The 18862-nt window shown below is 36.5% G+C and overlaps 1 protein-coding gene across 3 annotated transcripts in view; it reads right to left on the reverse strand.

Annotated features, from left to right (window-relative positions):
• Window positions 1–18862, reverse strand: part of LOC139946962 (four and a half LIM domains protein 3-like) — a 141734-nt gene that overhangs the window by 26753 nt on the left and 96119 nt on the right. For all 3 annotated transcript variants that reach the window (XM_071944754.1, XM_071944753.1, XM_071944755.1), the window contains exon 5: window positions 18396–18614. In XM_071944754.1, the coding sequence (XP_071800855.1) occupies window positions 18396–18614 (219 nt within the window). The remainder of the gene's footprint in view (window positions 1–18395; window positions 18615–18862) is intronic.

Raw genomic sequence — 18862 nt, forward strand, 5'->3', positions numbered from 1 at the left:
GTGGGCTGCCAAAATGTTTACAAGGGATGTGAGGTGAAATTTTGGTGTCAAAATGAGTAAGGATTGGAAACAAAAACCTGTGCTTCAAGTTTTCTCAACAATAGCTACGTTCAGTGTTTGTTGTTGGTAAATGGTATTCAATTAGAAGCAAATGCTGACCTGTCAATGTTTAACCAAATGAAAGGAATGATGACATTCATGGGTAAATCAGGAGAAACTACACATGAGGCCTAATGCTCAACTAATGAAAAATTACAAATAACGTTTAAAGCCACATAAGATTAGTGCTATCTAGTCTGAAGTTATAATAATATTCTCTTCCAGAATTTAAAGAAAATACAACAACTTGACGAATCGATATGACATATATAAAACACAAAATTGTTAGACCCATTTTGAAAGGCATCCACAGTTTACTAGTTACTATTCTCCATTATTTGTTAATGACTACTTTACGTCCACAAACAAATAAGCAATAAAAGCAATTGCAAAGATCACACCACTTAATCAAAGTCAAAGACAGTCCAGGAATTAAAAGCAGACAAAGCACCAACAAAAACAACACACCTTTGGACCAATATAGATTCCACTATCAAAGCATTTCAACCAATTAATCAAAACTTTCATTAATTAGTTGTCAGTAGTGCATAAGTCATCCTTCTTGCTAGTACCCCAAGAAGCATAAATATATTGTCACCCTCTCTGCAGAATGCATGAAGTTAAAAAAAAGTTGAAAACATCTCATCAAGTCGTTTACCTGTCAAGAGGAGGCCCAGTGCTGTTAGATACTCCACACTCTCACAGATGTCTTCTGTTCCTACCACAGACGTATGTCCCCCCTCAGAATCGATGGATCGATTGGCCTGCAATGAGCAATCAGCGACTGTGCCTGTGGTATGCGCAGTTTACTTGCCTCACCCGTCCAGACAACACCATAGTAAAGTTCAACTCTGCGCTCTCGTAACACACATCCAATGAGCATGAAAAACCAGGCCTTACAGTTACACACGCCTCAGTACCACCAATTCAATCGCACTATACCAGCAAACCTCGTGTGTGCGTTAGTCAGGCTGAGGTTATGTTACTCTTCAGACTTAGTGGTGAAACTTTACGGGCTCCCTCTATCATGCTGATATTAGATAGTCTGTGTACATTAAAGGTGCTCCTCTCCTATAAACAACTCTTAAAAGAAAAGCACCATACCCATTTTCACAAAACAAGTTCACAACCTTCAGGGTATTAAATGAATACAAAGAGTGAGGTAATGGTGCAATGATTTTGACATGTTTTCTTCACAAAGCTACCAGCAAGCATTGGGGTCAACTTGCTACAAACAACTCCTTTAACATACCATTAGAGCCATTTCCTGCAGCAGGGGTTCCATGAACAGAATGTCTGGGGTATGGATTCTAGTTCAATGGAATCTAGTACCGTGCACGTTTTGAATGCCATCAAGGTTTTTTTTTTTTTCACCATTAAAATGTAAATGTATCACAAATGTTAAAGACACAATACCAGAGCCATTGCATTGTGATTTTTACTGTAAAAAGTTTGTATACAATACTAAAATCTCAATTGAGTGGAGTTTTATTTTTTGCAGTCGTTATGTTTACCGGTACAAATGTTTTACAAAATGTAATTAGTCCTCCTTCTTTTCTTTACAGCAGGTTAGAAACAGTTTTTTAACACAGTAACATCAGAATGTTGAAATGAAGTATATAAGTGAATGCATTATCTAACTTTTATCTTGATCTAAAACATTCACATGAATAATGGCTAAACCTTATCAGAAACCTGTGTTTAATGACCAGTGACTAACAGTAAGACATACCAACCATATTTTACTGCTGTTTGTTTTGCTGCCCTCTATTGCAGCAATAGAGACAGCTGGATTTAAAACAAATATAACACACCCGACTGCTCCGTAGTTTATATAGCCTACATAAAATGTGGTGGGTGACAGTTTAGTCCTTGTTAAAATGTACATAAGAAAATAAAGATGACACATTTTGTTTCATGGACAATCTGTACTTCTTGTTTAAAGACACTTGTCACTATTGATAATTTTCAAAGACCAGTCTTCTTACTTGATGTATCTCATCATATGCATAAAATAACAAGCCTGTGAAAATTTGAGCTCAATTGGGCGTCAAAGTTGCGAGATAACTATGAAAGAAAAAACGCCCTTGTCACATGAAGTTGTGTGCTTTCAGAGGCTTGATTTCGAGACCTCAAATTCTAAATCTGAGGTCTCTAAATCAAATTCGTGGATAATTACTTCTGTATCAGAGGGAGCCGTTTCTCACACTGTTTTATACTATCATCCATTCCACATTACTCGTTACCAAGTAAGGTTTTATGCTAATAAATATTGTGAGTATTTACCAATAGTGTCCACTGCCTTGAATGTTAAATACCACAAGAAAGAAACTGTAGCTTCAAATGATAGCCACACAAAGTCATCACCAACATAGTTAAATCACCCTGGCATAATTATGATAACATGCCAGGTAACAAAATGACGGAGTGGTTGCTAAGGAACTGTTATTTACAAAATTAAAGGGCTAGGATAACCCATTACTAAGTTTGTTGGTACGATCTTTAGCAGAGATGTTTATCAGAATCAGCTAACATCAAGTAATTTCAATTGATTATACTAATTTTGTTTCTGGAAACGACAAAAGTCGGTTGTACTTCAAACAAGAATAAACATGTACATTAACAGACCCGGTGTTCATGTATATGAGAGCTTTTCTTCCTGCTACTCCACAAGTACAATTTTTTTAAAGTGAGTCCAAAAATAAAGCAGTTAAAGGCCTACATCTAAATATAACACATAGTTCATTCAACTGAGTTTATTTGATGTTGAGGGAAGAAACACTGCACAAAATAGAGGGTGTAATTCACTCTTTGCCATACTCTAGTTCTTATGATTGAGGCAATATTCATTTACGATACCCGCCCAAATCTAATTTGAGGGACGGAATGCAGGAGTGAGGTCCCTGGGCTTTTGAAGTCCAAGCCGGCTGGCAAAGGACTAGGGCCATATTCACTGCAGAGAAGAAACAGCTAATGCGTGGATTGCCTCAAGCATTGGCCATTTCATCTTGTATCCCTTAGTTGTTATCACTCTCTCTTCATAACTCAGTTGACATTTAGTTTTATGGTCCGACTCAACCCTACAAAGGTTAACCACAAGCTTTTATATAATAAAGTAAAGCTATTTTTAGGTGTTCTTTGTATATTTTATCCTGGTCATTATTCACTTATTCCTTAAGTGTATCTTTCTCTCAGGTAATCAGTCAACTTTAGCCCCTGTGGATACAAAGGACATTTTTGGAAGTTCTTTTCCAATTACCAACAAGTTATTTTGAAATACTTCTCAGTAGGCTGTGTGTAATCAAGTTGAGCTCTCCAAACTTCAAATCAACTCGAAATTCCAATTTCAAAAACATATCAAGAACTACGAGTCCCATCCTGAACAATTGACTAGAGCGGAATTTGAACATGTGTCCTCCGGATTAACATGCTGGCGCTCTACCAACTGAGCTACATTGTATCTAGCCCTAATGTTGGAGGTCTTCCTATTTGGTCAATATCTTTGTTGGGGTGCTAGTCAAACTGTAGTGTAACCTCATTTCTAAGGGAAATTAGATCACTAATTGCATACAAATTGGCAATTACACAAGGACCTCCACTTAAGTGCCAATAATACGTTAATTATCTTGACTCTTGGAATATAGGGGAACTTTGATCACTTTAGGGCAAAATGAAAATAAAAAAATTGGTCGTCACACCTGAAACACGATATATAATTTTGCTTCAGCTTATAAACTTTTAGCAGGACTATATAATGGAATGCCACGTAATCCACTTAATTTTAATAGCACAAAACGTGTCATAAAAATACAAAAAACTATATGCCTGATGGTGTGACAGGGGGCGGGGAACAATTTCAGTGTGATGTGCGTCAATCGCTCGATAGATCACCAATGATTTAAGTAACACCATCATATGACGTAGGTGGGGTACAGCCTTTCTTTCTTTTCTTAAGCTTATTATAGAGATTCACACCCTAAGTGGGCAAAAATAACGCTAGAGGGTCAAGTGACTGTGAATGCAAAATAATGGACCATTCACAACAGCCCACTGCCTAGGGTCTGGTGTAGGTTTGTAGCACGATACTTTAATCATAGAGAATATGGTGTGGCATTCCACATTACTATTACAGAAGTTACACCAGGTTTTTAATGAACTGACATGGCACGCCGATTTGTGGAGTCAAATTCTTTACTCCATAAAATGGCTGACCGTATTAGTTCACGACGGATAAGGAAAACCATGCATTTTTAAGTCATGCTTGTGTGGATCATTATATTCTACTTTTAAAACATCTTTCTAACCATATGATTTTTATAACAAATGGCTTTTCATGGACCAACTCGACGAATCCAAGGCAATGTGTCCCTTTAATCTACAATGATTTTGGGTTCAATTCAACCATCAGGGAAACAATTGAGGTGGGTATGATGGACAAAGCAAGTAACAAGGGGAGAGGGGTATCTTCACCCCCCCCCCCCCCCTAGTGTGGCCCGTTGGGGAGAATAAGAGTTACCTATTTCTCTGAGCAAGGCATGGCCGAGTGACTGAGCAAATGTGGCTCCAATGTAAATGTGAACTCGTTTTTCATTGGTTTTCAATCTGTTGTTTATATTTGAACATCACTTAAATGGTGCACTCAATGACTGGAATACTCGGCTGAAACACATCATCCACATCCAACACATTGTAACATTCCTGCTTTGTAAGATTACAAATGTATCCGAGACAAATGTTTTCTGACAAAGCCTAGTATTATTTTGAAGAATAAATTTCTCATAATTATTAAAAGCGGTGTCCAGTAACTGGTAGACAGATATCAAACCCTAAAGTGCTTACCACAAATAAAGTTTTAAGCTAAAGTCTTAGAAGTTGTGAAAGTAATGTTGATTGATTGTTGTGACTGAGCGGTTTAGAGTTCTGAACTCAAGCTCTGGTGTTTCTACTCAGCAGAGTGTTGGAATGAGTCCCTGTTGTGGCACAAAGCTCAGAAATATATAATATTAATATTATAATATTAATATTCTGCTGATGGGTGCCTTATGGTATAAAATAGTCTCTCCAGAAGAGAGATTATCGAACTTTGATTAGCTCTATTTCTGAAATTGTTGTAATATTAATATCAGGGTTCGACCTTAACGCTGGTCCGCTGGCCAAATGCCAGTAGAAATCGCGGCGGACCAGCTGAAACACCTTGCCAACTGGTCCGGCTGACCAGTCAAAAATATCGGCAGCGGTACTACAGAACTATGACTATTATTTAAATATTTTTAGGCTCGAACAAAACATAAAAACATTCACTCAAGGTTTGGATAAAACGTAAAAAAATCACCCGAAGTGCCGCTGAACGCAGGCAAACTTACACATGTACATGTACACACGGTGTACACACAGCGCAAAATCCCATCATGCAACGTAAATGCTTGTAGTCTTCGTATTAGTTCACGTGTGCCAAAAAGTGTAAGAAACATTGATCGCTAGAGGGCGTTTCAGAATATTCGATAGCGTGAGAATAGACGCCCTCTATTGGTGAAAGTACGCGATAGCTTACAAAACTAGCTTCAATCGCCTTGACAAAAGACCACAAAGCAAAACACATTCTGTCAGCAGCAGCATGGTCGTCGTCGTCAACGGAGCAGATTTCCGTGTGGGGAAAAGAGTCTAGCGTGTTTACGAAAAACGAGCGAGACGGTGAGGCTTCATTGAACAAAAATTACAAAGTTAGGATACTCTTGATGAGCAAAAAGGAGTATTTAATTGGGATTAGTATGGTTCTTCCGTCCTGATTTTGCTTAATTTTTTTTGTTATTTGGGGCTTGTTTTTTTTTTTGCGGGCGATCGGTGGGCGATCTAGTTTTGCTCCATGGTTTTATTGGTCAAATATAATGCGCGGTTGCTTCGTTGTTTTTTTTTGCGGGTTCAAATTTCAAGAAATACTTGGGTTCTCGAATGCAACACCTCCATGGTTTAACAAAGGCGCAGTTGTTTTTGCTGCTTTTAAATGAATTTTTTCTTCACAAAACAGACAACGGCACCGACCATTCCGTACACATAATTAAAAAAATACCGTAAAACGCCGTATGCTTCTCCATGGATGTTGCAACTATTTTGATGTCTACTTTTTGTTGGTTTTTTTCTGGACGAAAGTGGGAAGATTTTGGGAACTTCGGTTATCGGTACGATGTATTGTGTTTATGAATACTTAATATTAAAAGTACAAACAGGCAATGTTTATACATGATAAAATAACTTAAGCGATCGCACGTAAACCCTCCCCACTGTAGATTTGAAGGCAATACATAAAAAGTTAATATTTTTAACAGTCGGTTTTAAAGTGTTTTTTTTTGTTAAGTAAAACAATAAAAACAAATTCATACAAATGTTCTTCGTACTTGAGAATACTTCGATGTCCAATGCTTACAATAAACCGTAGACTAAAAAATTACCTAAATAAAGATCATGTTAAATTTTCCAATTTGCTCTCACAAATAATTTGACCTGTTTTTAAATTAGTTTTAATAAGATTATTATTACTTTTTTTTAAGAAAAAATACTCTCAAATTAGTGAGCCCCCTTACGAACACAATAACTTGGTACACATAAATAAAGTATGGCTTCCAGTGCAGTTAAGTTGACGTTGCAATTCATGTTGAATTTTGAAATAGCGGCGATTAAAAATCGAGCAGTTGGTATACAACAGTATTTTTTTAGTTAAAAAAACATATAAAAAAAATTGACGGACCAGTCAAAAACCTGGCGGACCAGTGAAAAATCAAGCCAACTGGTCCTGCTGGCCAGTTGAAAAAAAAGTTAAGGGCAACCCCTGAATATTATATTTAAAAAAATAGTAGATAAAAATATTACATTATGGCAAACCCTTCATGCACTCCACAATACAATAATCTTAGAACTGTTACATACCACAATAATTCTTTCTCAGTTTTCTTAAATAGTTTCTTTTTCTTCATCACTGGACAAACTGATTCTCTTTAATCAGTTGGGCCATCTGCTCTGCATCCAAAAATATGAGTTGAGTTGTAAACAATGTGACAGCACGAAAGATGGTCACCCCATCAAAATAAACACTGGCATATTTCAGTGATTTCTGTAATATGTTCCCACGGTCAAAAATTACTTTTCATTTAGCAATTTTTGATTAAAGATGCTATGTCAGATTTTTGGCCGATTTGACCTAAAAATTTTGATTTAAAATTCAATAGGTACTTTGATGGGCGTTGAGAAAGTTACAAGCTTTCATTTGAGCCATTGCTTGAAAAAGTCCGCCGAAATAAGGTGCTCAAAATTAGTTTTTGTCGGGATCCCGACCATATATCACGTGACCATTTCTTATGTGTTTTATAAGAAACGTTTTAAATTTTTGTTCATGGTTCCTGACCATTGAAAGACTCAAAAAATAAATTTGTTAATGTTTGGGGCCAAAAATCTGACATAGCATCTTTAAGTCTATGTAGAGACTCAAAATACAGTAATCATATTGAACCTTCAACACTATGCTGCATTTTAAAACTTAAGAACTAAAATTAATAACTTTTCCACAAATTCTTTGATAATGCTTCTGGCTCATTGATCATAAAAATGGCATCATTTTAGAAAACACCAGTATATCATCTGATAACAATGATTGTAATTTGGGGTATGCATAGCAGCAAAAACTCTGGTGTTAATTTTATACTTTTTGATATCTACATGTAATAACACTCACTCAAAGTTAATTCAACAAAAAGCTTAAATTGATTTATTTCAATGCAAACCCTGGATGGGTGTGTGCCTTTAAAACTAAACTCTCAGTCTTAATAAGATTTTTTTGCAGATGGTAAGATTTCAAATATTTCAATCAATTATTAGGTCATAATTTTGGGGATAAATACACTCAAATATGCCACTTTGCACTTTGCCAGAAATCGTTCAATTTACCAGCAAGTTTTGCCAATAAAGTCATGCTAATTTCTCTGATATCTGACAGGCAATACATCAACTCATTTTTCAAGCTGTTACATTTCCCTGTGGCTGAGCCCAATGCCATCTTTTTACCAATTCGGCCTATATCCCTTTGCTCTTTAGCTTTAAAAACTAACACAATACTACATGGTGCCTTTAAGATTGAAGTGTGAATGAAAAACTTCACTCATCCCACAAAAGGGAGCAATAACAAATTTAGTAACCCAAGGAATTTAGAAACCAGATAATGAATTGGAATCAAATGACAGGATTACGCGTGTAGCATTTGCAGGACATGGGGAGAAATAACCCAGACTCATAACAGATGTTCTTGGCAATGCTCTTTATGTAACCAATGAACTGATGTAATTTGATTAGCTATGCAATTACTTCCCAACAAATCAGCCGGAAAATCTTACCTTGGTGGGTTTCTAAGCGTGTCTGTAACTAGAGTACAAGTAGTGAAGGTTGGAGTAAAAAGAATACACATTTGACAATACATTCTGTTAAAAACAAGGGGTGAAATTAACCAGGGCTTCACGTATACTATTAATGTACCTGTATAACCTACTTTTGTCCAGTAAGACTGGTTTTTGGCATTGCTGTTACCTCTGATTAGATTATGCGTAATGTATACAATATTTTTCTTACTGGTTTTCTATAAAGTTACAGTGGAACAAAAAGCTTGGCGAAGAGTGTTATTCTACATACATACATACATACATATAAGGCATTCATAAAGCACCACTACAACAAGAACCCAGCGCATTAGATTGGGTATAAATACCGTTTGATACACTTCTTATTTTCAACTGTTCATATTTTACCATTAAGTATACCGGTATCAGATAGTTCTTATTAGATACATTCCACCGTTAACTTCGTTACTTCTGTTTACTCAAATGTAATGGCCTCAAGGCATGAAGAGCATAACATTGTTCAAATCCATCGCCATCTGAATATGATATATAATTACATGAATACTTTAACTTTGAGTGCGTTAAAGGAACACGTTGCTATGGATCGGACGAGTTTGTAACCGTTTTTATAAAATGCATATATGGTTAGAAAGATGTTTTGAAAGTAGAATACAATGATCCATACAAATTTGCTTTAGAGTTGCGTGGTTTTCCTTTTACTGTGCGAACTAACACGCTCTGCCATTTATGGGAGTCAAAAATTTGACTCCCATAAATGGCCGACCGTGTTAGTCGACGAGGTAAAAGAAAACCGTGTAATTTAGAGGCATGTTTGTGTGGATCATTGTATTCTACTTTTACATCTTTCTACCCATATGCATTTTATAACAAACAGTTAAAAAACGCTTTTCAAAGACCAACTCGACCGATCCAAGGCAGCGTGTTCCTTTAAGTCTAAGTGTGTTGTATTAAGAAAACTCAACTTAAGTAATCTTACAAACATTTTTGTGACGCTATTGAGTTTACTATTTAGGAAAAAATTTAAAACAATCTTTCCTTGCTTTGTTTTTCAAACCATCATTCACTCATTCATTTTTCTTGAAGTATAATTGGATTGTGCAAACATGTTCTTTTGGGAATTGATTGATGTATCAACTTTTGCTCGCGTGCCTTCACTTGGCATTCTGAACTCTCAGTCATTAGCGGCCATACCCTTTTATCACAACGCAAATCCATTCTGGGACTCCTCAGTGTATTGAATTTCACTCGGGTCTAGACGCCAATAATAAAACTGAATTTTCCCCTGATATTTCAAACATCTGTGAATCCAAAGAGACTAGGTTTTTGTAACTGCTTGAAGGAATTGGTGAATTTATTTGTTGTTAAAGATTATATGACCATTCACTGTCTTGAAGTAAATTTAGACCTAATAGAAGATGTATTAGGCTTTAATAATATTTTTAAATGGTTTAATTTTTGTCAATGCCTCATCAAACATTTCCAAAATATTTCAAAAAGTGCAGAACATGTCCAGTCACTGATAACCATTATAATAAAAATGTTATACTTTTCAGCAGACTCTAAGTTGAACTACCTTTGGTTTAACCACGCCAGTTTTAACTAAATCTTTACAGTACAGTTACGCAGAATTAGTTATCAGAAATTTTTGGACCTTTCAAAGTATTATTTTTTTTGCTGTTGTTGAGAATACCATATAATTGCAACAATGAAACCCTGTCTGAACAAAGCAAAGACATCAAACTTTCTCATGAAAAGCATCAGTATTCTCTCTGCAAAAACATGTGATGAGTTCACTGTGAATAGCAACGTCTTTGTTCGATATGAGCTGAATACAAGATCAAACAATGATGACAGGCTACCAATCTCTTGTAATCCTAATTACATATTAGCCTCAAGAAAAGGACAATTTTGAGAATGAAGTCCAGTACACTTTGTCCCTCTCTGTACAGGGGAAACACGGTAGATGCATGCTACAAAATGGATTGTCCACGGGCATACTACCAGCTAGTCAACTGACCACAAACAAAAAAGGACGCTCCAAAGTTGTTCTGGCCCTTAAAAACATCAACTGTTATTCGGTTTTGAGGAAATTGTATAGAGTGGTTAAACAGTTTTGGAGGAGAATAAACTGACACAATTTTGTTTAAAGCTTTCAGAATAATAATATTAAGAGTGCTGTATCTACTGGCAAACTTTTGAAGCAGTATGAGACTTGAAGAACAGCAATACAAAGAAAACATTATGACTTCAATCCCACAAATCTTCAATATTGGAAACATTCTTCACAATTCTACAGCTGTGAGGACAATAAATTTTGCACTTGACTTACTTTTCCCGATTCGGCAGCAATCCTACGTTTCCCACGTCCACCCGATCCCGTCCGGGTTACAGGCAGATGAGCAGGAACTTTCTCAGTTGTAGACATTTCTCTCCCCAAACCTCAAAACCAGATTCAAGATACTCTTGCAGTGTCGTTTAAGACTGTCTTGAAGGCAATGTAATCCAGCAGCTGATGTCCTAACAGATGATGGCAGCTCAGCCTCTTTTACCACTGAATCCAAAGTTTCTTGTCCATCTAACCAAATTATAAAGAACCCAAATACTGTACCAGCTGGTCCTACTCCTTCCTCACTCCTCAATCCCAGAACAAATCTGTGTAACAGCAGGACTCACATTTATTGAGAGTGACCTTAATGGAATCAGTTCATGCCCCTCTTTCTCTCCAAGACACTCAAATCTCCAGAGCCAAATCTCCAGAGCCAAATCTCCGGGTTTTATTTAACAGGCAGGACTGCAAATAGTTCCCTGCTGTGTGATATTTGAGACCCTCTTGGTATCACTCCCTTAGCGTTGTGTCCCTCAGTGAGCAAAAACCATACGCTCCCAAAGAAAAACTTGTTTTAATACTTGGTGCGTTCTATGTCAATACTCAGTGGCTCATCAAGACAAATAAACTCACTGACTTTGGTACTGACCGTAGCACTTTCTTCTTAAACTATCTCCAACGACATCCTGCTCAATAACAACAACCCTGCAACCCTTGTAATACCAATCTTTCCATCCAGGGATGTCCGATCCAATCAAAATCTCCCAGGTCACATTATCTCTCTTTATAATTTCACTTCTCCAGTTTTTTTATATCATTATTTATTTATTTATAGAGGCTACCCTGGCGGACCAATCAGTGAGTGGAATGTCCTTTTTGGGAAGTGAGCAGAGTTTATGGGAAAACTTCCTGGCGTCCCTGACATAGTGAATTATTTTGCTCTCATTTTTAGACGACCCTGATTTCTAGGGTTGTAAACAATTTGAATTACCGTCACATATCCCTCCCATACCCTGCTTGCTATACCTGGTCAGTCTGGTAACAGAATACTTCCAGACAAAAATTCTTCCGAACATCAGGACTAGATTGAAGCTAATTAATTTCATTTCTGCATCTGATTACATTTGAAGTCCCTCGGATAAAGTGTAAGAGTATGTGATAGTCAGCTGCATGTGTGGCAGGGGTGGGGGGGGGTGACTTGTTGCATATCTTGTAGACTAAGGAGGAGGTGAAACTGAACAGTAACTCATTCCACTCTCTCAATGTGTGGATTCATTTAATCAAAGAAGAGGTTCACACACTAAGTGATTTCATAAATTTGAAATAGTGAAGATATAACCTTGAAATTTGTATATATAAATGCTGCAAATAATTTTTGTCAAACTTAGTTGTCTTAATCATATCAACAGACTGGTTAAAAAAAAGGTGCTCGTAAATGTACTCTTTTTTTCATTACACAGAGTCTACCTAGAACTACTGCAGCGTGATAAAGCTTTCATAAGCATCATATAAAAGAGAATCAGGGAGGGTCTTATGAAATAAAAAGGGAGAGGGTTTAGAAGTTTCTTTTTGGCTTTTATGTTATGATCCCATCTATAACTGCCAGCAATGATGTCTTCAAGGTAAGGTCAAATAAAGTGTTAATAAGTAAAACATCAATGTCTGCTTATTTGAAACACTCCTTTACCTTAGCCTTGGAGTACTTTTCCAGAACTCATTTCTCAAGCATTCCACATTTTCTCCTAATTGTTCAAAAATGTGGAGACATAAGCTACTTGATTTGAATTTGCACTGCTGCAACACTCCGCAATTCAATATTGGAGTCCAATGTGGACAATTATTGGATACTTCGTAGCAACGTTTCCAAATTAATTTCTCCCAACTCATTTGTCCAATCAAGGCAAGGTTGGTGTTAACATTTTTTTTTTTTTTTTTTTTTTTTTTTCAATTTCATCTTGCTTCTCCTCGTACAATGGAACAGTCAAGATTTCACCTTGCAATTATTTTCTGTGACAACGCATTCATATACATCCAATATTTGTATAATATAGTGTGGCCCCTCAGAAAGTTTATAATACTAATAAAAATTTAAATAAATTAAAAAAAAACTTTTTTTTATTTTTTATTTTATAACTTATATGCTCTTTCCCTGAGTAATGTAGCTGTTTTGACATAACCATTTTCTACTCCCCTTTTTCCCCTTTATGAGTTTTGCTGAAACATTTTCATTATCTCTTAAACGATCTTTCAAACATAGTCTCTAAACTCATCCTCCAACTAGTAATCCTGCCACATGGACACGTTATCTTCTCACTAACGCCATTGAATCTTAAACTGTCTTTTACCAAAACTTAACTTTTTTAAATTTTCTTTTTAAGAATCACACAACTGCAGGTATAGTTTCAGTGTTGAAAGAGTTCTTTCTAAAAATACATGATCCACCCATAGATCATCCCTTTCAGGAATTCTTCACTTGACTGAAATAACAGAGCGATAAACAAGGTGCCGAGTCCTATCGCTTTAAGAAGATTGATCAGTCATTAACATGCCCCTACATTATGTCATAAATCCAAGACATCGGGAAAATTTGAACTTGGTTAGATCACTTCCTTCGTCAATGGTTTGTCTTACCCTAAAATATTACTTATGACACTGTGATGTTCCAGATTATAATAAAATTATTTCTAACATAGAGAACATCATAATCATCGTTCGGGGACAGAAGAAATTTAAACAAAATTCCTTGACTTTAGGATGAGAACTTGGACTTAAAGAAAAAGACTTGCCAAAGGAGCTGACATTTTTATTCAGCTTGAACATTTAAAAAAATGTATGTGTTTTTAGCTCCAGATTTATAATTGTTCAGAGCCCAGTTTCGTAACTCTGTTACCAGTAAGCAAATCTTTGTGCTTCCCATAGCAGAAAATGAGTGCAAGCAGAAGAGTATTTCAATAATCATCAAAAAGATTTGACATTGATTATCTTGAATTGATATTAAGCTGTTTCATAGATGACCTGCATGTATAAGGTTTGCGGTGGTACTCATTAAAGGAACACGTTGCCATGGATCGGACGAGTTGGTCTATAAAAAGGGTTTGTAACCGTTTTTTTATACAATGCATATGGTTGGAAAGATGTTTTAAAAGTAGAATACAATGATCCACACAAGTTTGCCTCGAAATTGCGTGGTTTTCCTTTTACTGTGTGAACTAACACGGTCGGCCATTTATGGGAGTCAAAAATTTGACTCCCATAAATGGCCGACCGTGTTAGTCGACGAGGTAAAAGGAAAACCGTGCAATTTCGAGGCATGTTTGTGTGGATCACTGTATTCTACTTTTACAATATCTTTCTACCCATATGCATTTTATAAAAAACGGTTACAAACGCTTTTCAAAGACCAACTCGACCGATCCAAGGCAACGTGTTCCTTTAATGACAAAATTGAGTCATGACAGTTGCAACAGCAGTAAAAGGGAATCGGTTCAATAAAACCATACTGGCTGGTCCTTGCTCGATGTATGATTTAGTCAAAAGAAGCACAGATCCAAATAACAATGTCACTGGTATAATTCATCACCGTTTTCTCAAAGAGCCACTTATGCCAAAATGGGCTGAGGATTATAAAAAATAAAAAGAGCATAAATTCACAATTAATTAGTTTTTTGTGATGTTTCTGAACAAGAACCAATATGAATAAGTACATTAGAAAATTTGTACTCACAAAAAATTCTCACAAAAAAAAATACTAAAAGAAATACTGAATGACTTTAAGGGTAATGCTTAACCATGCCTCAAGGAAAATGAAGAATTCTTTGAAATTACCTTCCACAGAGCCAGCTGGAACAAGTCATTACCAGTAAATACTGGTCTGAGTTTTGACAGTTTCCTTGTAAATGTTTTAAGGAAACACACAAATGTAAAATAAATTCAATTTTTCCAAGGCTATATGAATCTATGTTCAAATCTCCATAGGAATTGGAATGTTAATGATCACGGTGGAATAAACCTGGATGCTGAGGTCGGTCATGGCAACTTTTGACTAGTTGTGACCGGTCATAACCGTTGTGACCGGCCATAACTGCCTAAAAGCTGCCATTTGCAAAAGCAAATAGGTTCTATGTTTTCCTAGCTCTATGGTTTACCAGAATATTACACTGTATGTTTAATACACATAAATGTAATAAGACCGTTGGGGTTTAGCACTTGAGGTCACCATCAACCATTTGAACATAAAATGGCTACATTACAACTTGTCTAATAACGCAACAAGCATGCTCCAATCTTTTCTTGAGATAGTACAGAAGTTATGGGCTGAACATTGCTAGTGGCTGTCACTGAATATGCCTTTAAAGACCCTGGACACTACTGATAATTGTCAACGACCAGTCTTCTCACTTGGTGTATCTCAACATATGCATAAAATAACAAACCTGTGAACATTTGAGCTCAATCAGTCATCAAAGTTGCGAGATAATAATGAAAGAAAAACACCCTTGTCACACAAAGTTGTGTGCTTTCAGATGCTTGATTTCGAGACCTCAGATTCTAAATCTGAGGCCACGAAATCAAATTAGCAGAAAATTACTTCCGTCTCGAAAACTACGTCACTTCAGAGGAAGCCGTTTCTCACAATGTTTTATACTATCAACCTTTTTCCAATTACTTGTTACCAAGTAAGGTTTTATGCTAAAAATTATTTTGAGTAGGCCCAATTACCAATAGTGTGCACTGCCTTTAAATGATGAATGAGTCTTTCCAATTATTACTACATACAAAATAAAACTAATATTAGTTTAGTTTCCCAAATAATATTGAAGCCATGTCCAGATCTTCATGCTCTACTTGCTACAAAGAATGTTAATGGTCACAGTATAAAATAACCTATGCAATCTGTGGGAGCGATGATGAGTGGGTATACTGGCTGTATGTTCATGTAATAAAGTGGAACATTCTTGGGGTTCCTGAAATCCCATGACTGTAAACTTATCAAGGAGTTGGAAAGGGGGGGTAGGGAATGGGGAGAAAAATTCAAAGATGATTTGTCATCTTGTTGTTGATTCAAACAAGATGCAGAGATTATAAGCCGATGTTGGCGCCATGAAACAAAATCATGGCACTGGCGTCTTTCTGGCTGACCTCGGATGCTGCAATGATTTTCATTTTCATACAAATAATTTTGTTGTTTAAACTTCAGGAAATGTTCTAGTAAGCCACAATATCAATGTGGGGGACAGACTAATTATTACATCGTGTATGAGCAGAACTTTCATCATGAGTGTTAATGGGTACATACATCCCATGGCTTTGCAGAGTATGGTCAGTGACTACTTACAAAACTTGGTAACCATCTATCTTAAACTTGGTAATACCTTTCAGACCTTGTGATACATAGCATCTGAGAAGTATTTCTTTTCAATACTGGATGCGGGAGCTCCAAGAGTAGAATTAGGACTGAGCAATTCCAATATTAAGACAGGTGTGGTTCAAAATGCAGAAAATGTTTGAATTGCTTATGTTTTGTTTTATGTTGCTGTTTCATAATATTCAAGATCTGGGCCCAATTTCATAGAGCTGCTAAGCACAAAAATTTGCTAAGCATGAAATTTCTTCCTTGATAAAAACAGGGTTACCATCCCAATTTCCATTTGTTGAACATTGCTTGTTACTGGTATTCAGCTGCTGTTTGCTTATCCTGAAAATCACGTGGAAATTTGGTTGGTAATCCGTTTTTTTTCTTCGAGGAAGACATTTTCATGCTAAGCAAATTTGTGTGCTTAGCAGCTCTATGAAATTGGGCACAAGTCTGCTTCCACAAACAAGATCTTCTTGATCGCATTAGATAGAGCTTGATTTAATAGATGATATTACTTGACATCTCATCCACCTTCATATGTTATCCCTACTCTATAATGGATCTGCCTCACTGCTGCACGACCTATATGTCATTTACTTGTAATATTAAATGCATGACAATAATCAGCTGCTCAACTCCAACATAAAAATCTGTGCCACTTCTTCAACAGAGGGCAGCAAACAAGTCTTGAAAATTAAAACTTCTCATCCTATTCAAAAGTTTTTGGTAGAGGGCAGCAAATTCTTTTCCAGAGAATCACTAACATTATCTCATTCAATTCCACAAGGTTTCATCCAGTTTAAACCATGATCCATCTCAACAGAGGGCAGCAAACTCTTTTCCAGTCTTTCAACTCTCGATACTTGAGAAACTCAAACAATATATTCTCATTCTATTCCACAAGAGGGAGGTTTTTAACCTTTATATCTGTAAGGCAATTTCATCCCTATTGATCAGGTGAAGTGCCCGAACAGGTGTTTTAAAACAGTTAAGAATATACATTTTAATGCTATTTCATCTAGACAAAAAGATGAAAATGTATGAATTTAACTAGTAAAATGTAGTTGTTTTTTTTTTTTTTCAATATACAAAGCCAACTCCACATAACAAGTAGCGGTTGATATAGAACCAGTTAATTGACTGCAGTTTTTAACAAGTTCATGCCCATCACCCATAACACGTTATCACAGTCAGAAGCAACACCCACCATGTGCTTATTTAAGTTTACTTTCACTGCCTGCAAAACCCTTGTCTTTGGCAATTTAGAACCAGAAACAAGAAGAGCAAGACATGAATTATTCTAAGCTCCAAGGATCATGGTAAACACAAAAGTGAGGCTTTGAATCCAGAACTGCCACCGAATATCACAATTCCTGAAGTACTTTGATAAAACCATCAACAATTTTCTTCTAGTTTTGGTACAAAGCACAATCTTAGACATCAAACAAATCATTGGCAAAGGTTGACAATTGCCTGCCAAGTGCTTACATCCCTTGATGTAAAGAAGAAATAATATTGATACTTGGTTCACACTATTTACCCAAACTGTGCTGCAAAGAAGTAAACCTTTCTGAAAGTTTTTAAGGCATTGAAACCCAACACATAGTGGTGGTCTCCAAAAAATGTTTGAGGAGTCTCAACAATCATAAAAGTGACACTCATGAAGTTGATTACTGTACGAAACATTGCCACTGATATTGGTTTCAAACAAAAAGTTCACAGCTGAGAATGTAGCTTACCTCCATATCCGATTCTTACGCTTGTGGTTCCCAGCAAATGATCACTGTACGATCAACGTCTGAATGTAAACTGTTTGGTAAACCTTGGGGGTTCTTTGTCAAACAAGCCACCAAGTTCCTAATTGAATTTCCTTTGTCTTCCAGGTGAACCCATCTTAATTGGTCTTCTTCAGTGACCATGATTAATGAGCAGAGGACCGGCGACTTAAAGGATGTTTTTCGTTATAGCGCGAGGTCACGTCATGACAGCAACGTAAAGATTTGTTTAGATCATGAATACCTTTGGCCCTATGTGCATGTAAAGACATTAACCCCTTGAAGTGAAAATATATGATATTGATGGTCATGCACAAAATTCTTCATCGCTGAGAAGACAGAAACAACTCAATTAAGATTTTGAAATTGTAGAAAACACAGAAGAAACGCCCTCTGTAAAAAAAAAGTACAACAGTAACTCAATAAAACTGAGTACCTACCTCGTCACAGGCGATGCAGCGAGGTAATACCAGCTCAGCGTAGTGCCGTTCACAGAAGATATGCCCGTCTTTATGGAAGTATGCTAAATCTACTAAAAGCTCATCACATGAGTAGCAGGTAAAACAAAATGGATGCCAGCATAACGAGTCGTCCTCTAACAAGTCTGCATAGACACCCATATCACCCGCTTCAATCTCACCGCCACATTTAAAGCACTCCTACGTAAAATAGGAAATAATTGAAGAACAATCTTTAAATCTTATGAAAATATTCTCCTTTTAACCACTACATCATTGTCTGTCTCATTGTCATGTTTAAATCAATTGTATTATTTCAGGCCTGGTACTTCACGAAGGCAAGGAAGGCGATTACCTCCTTTGCCCCTTGCCATTGCCTTGGTGCCCTTGAAATGCTCCAGTAGAACTTTACAATTTCCTCATAGGGTGACATTTACCAAGGAGAAAAT

Source organism: Asterias amurensis, chromosome 14, assembly GCF_032118995.1.
Source record: "Asterias amurensis chromosome 14, ASM3211899v1".
NCBI lineage: Eukaryota > Metazoa > Echinodermata > Asteroidea > Forcipulatida > Asteriidae > Asterias > Asterias amurensis.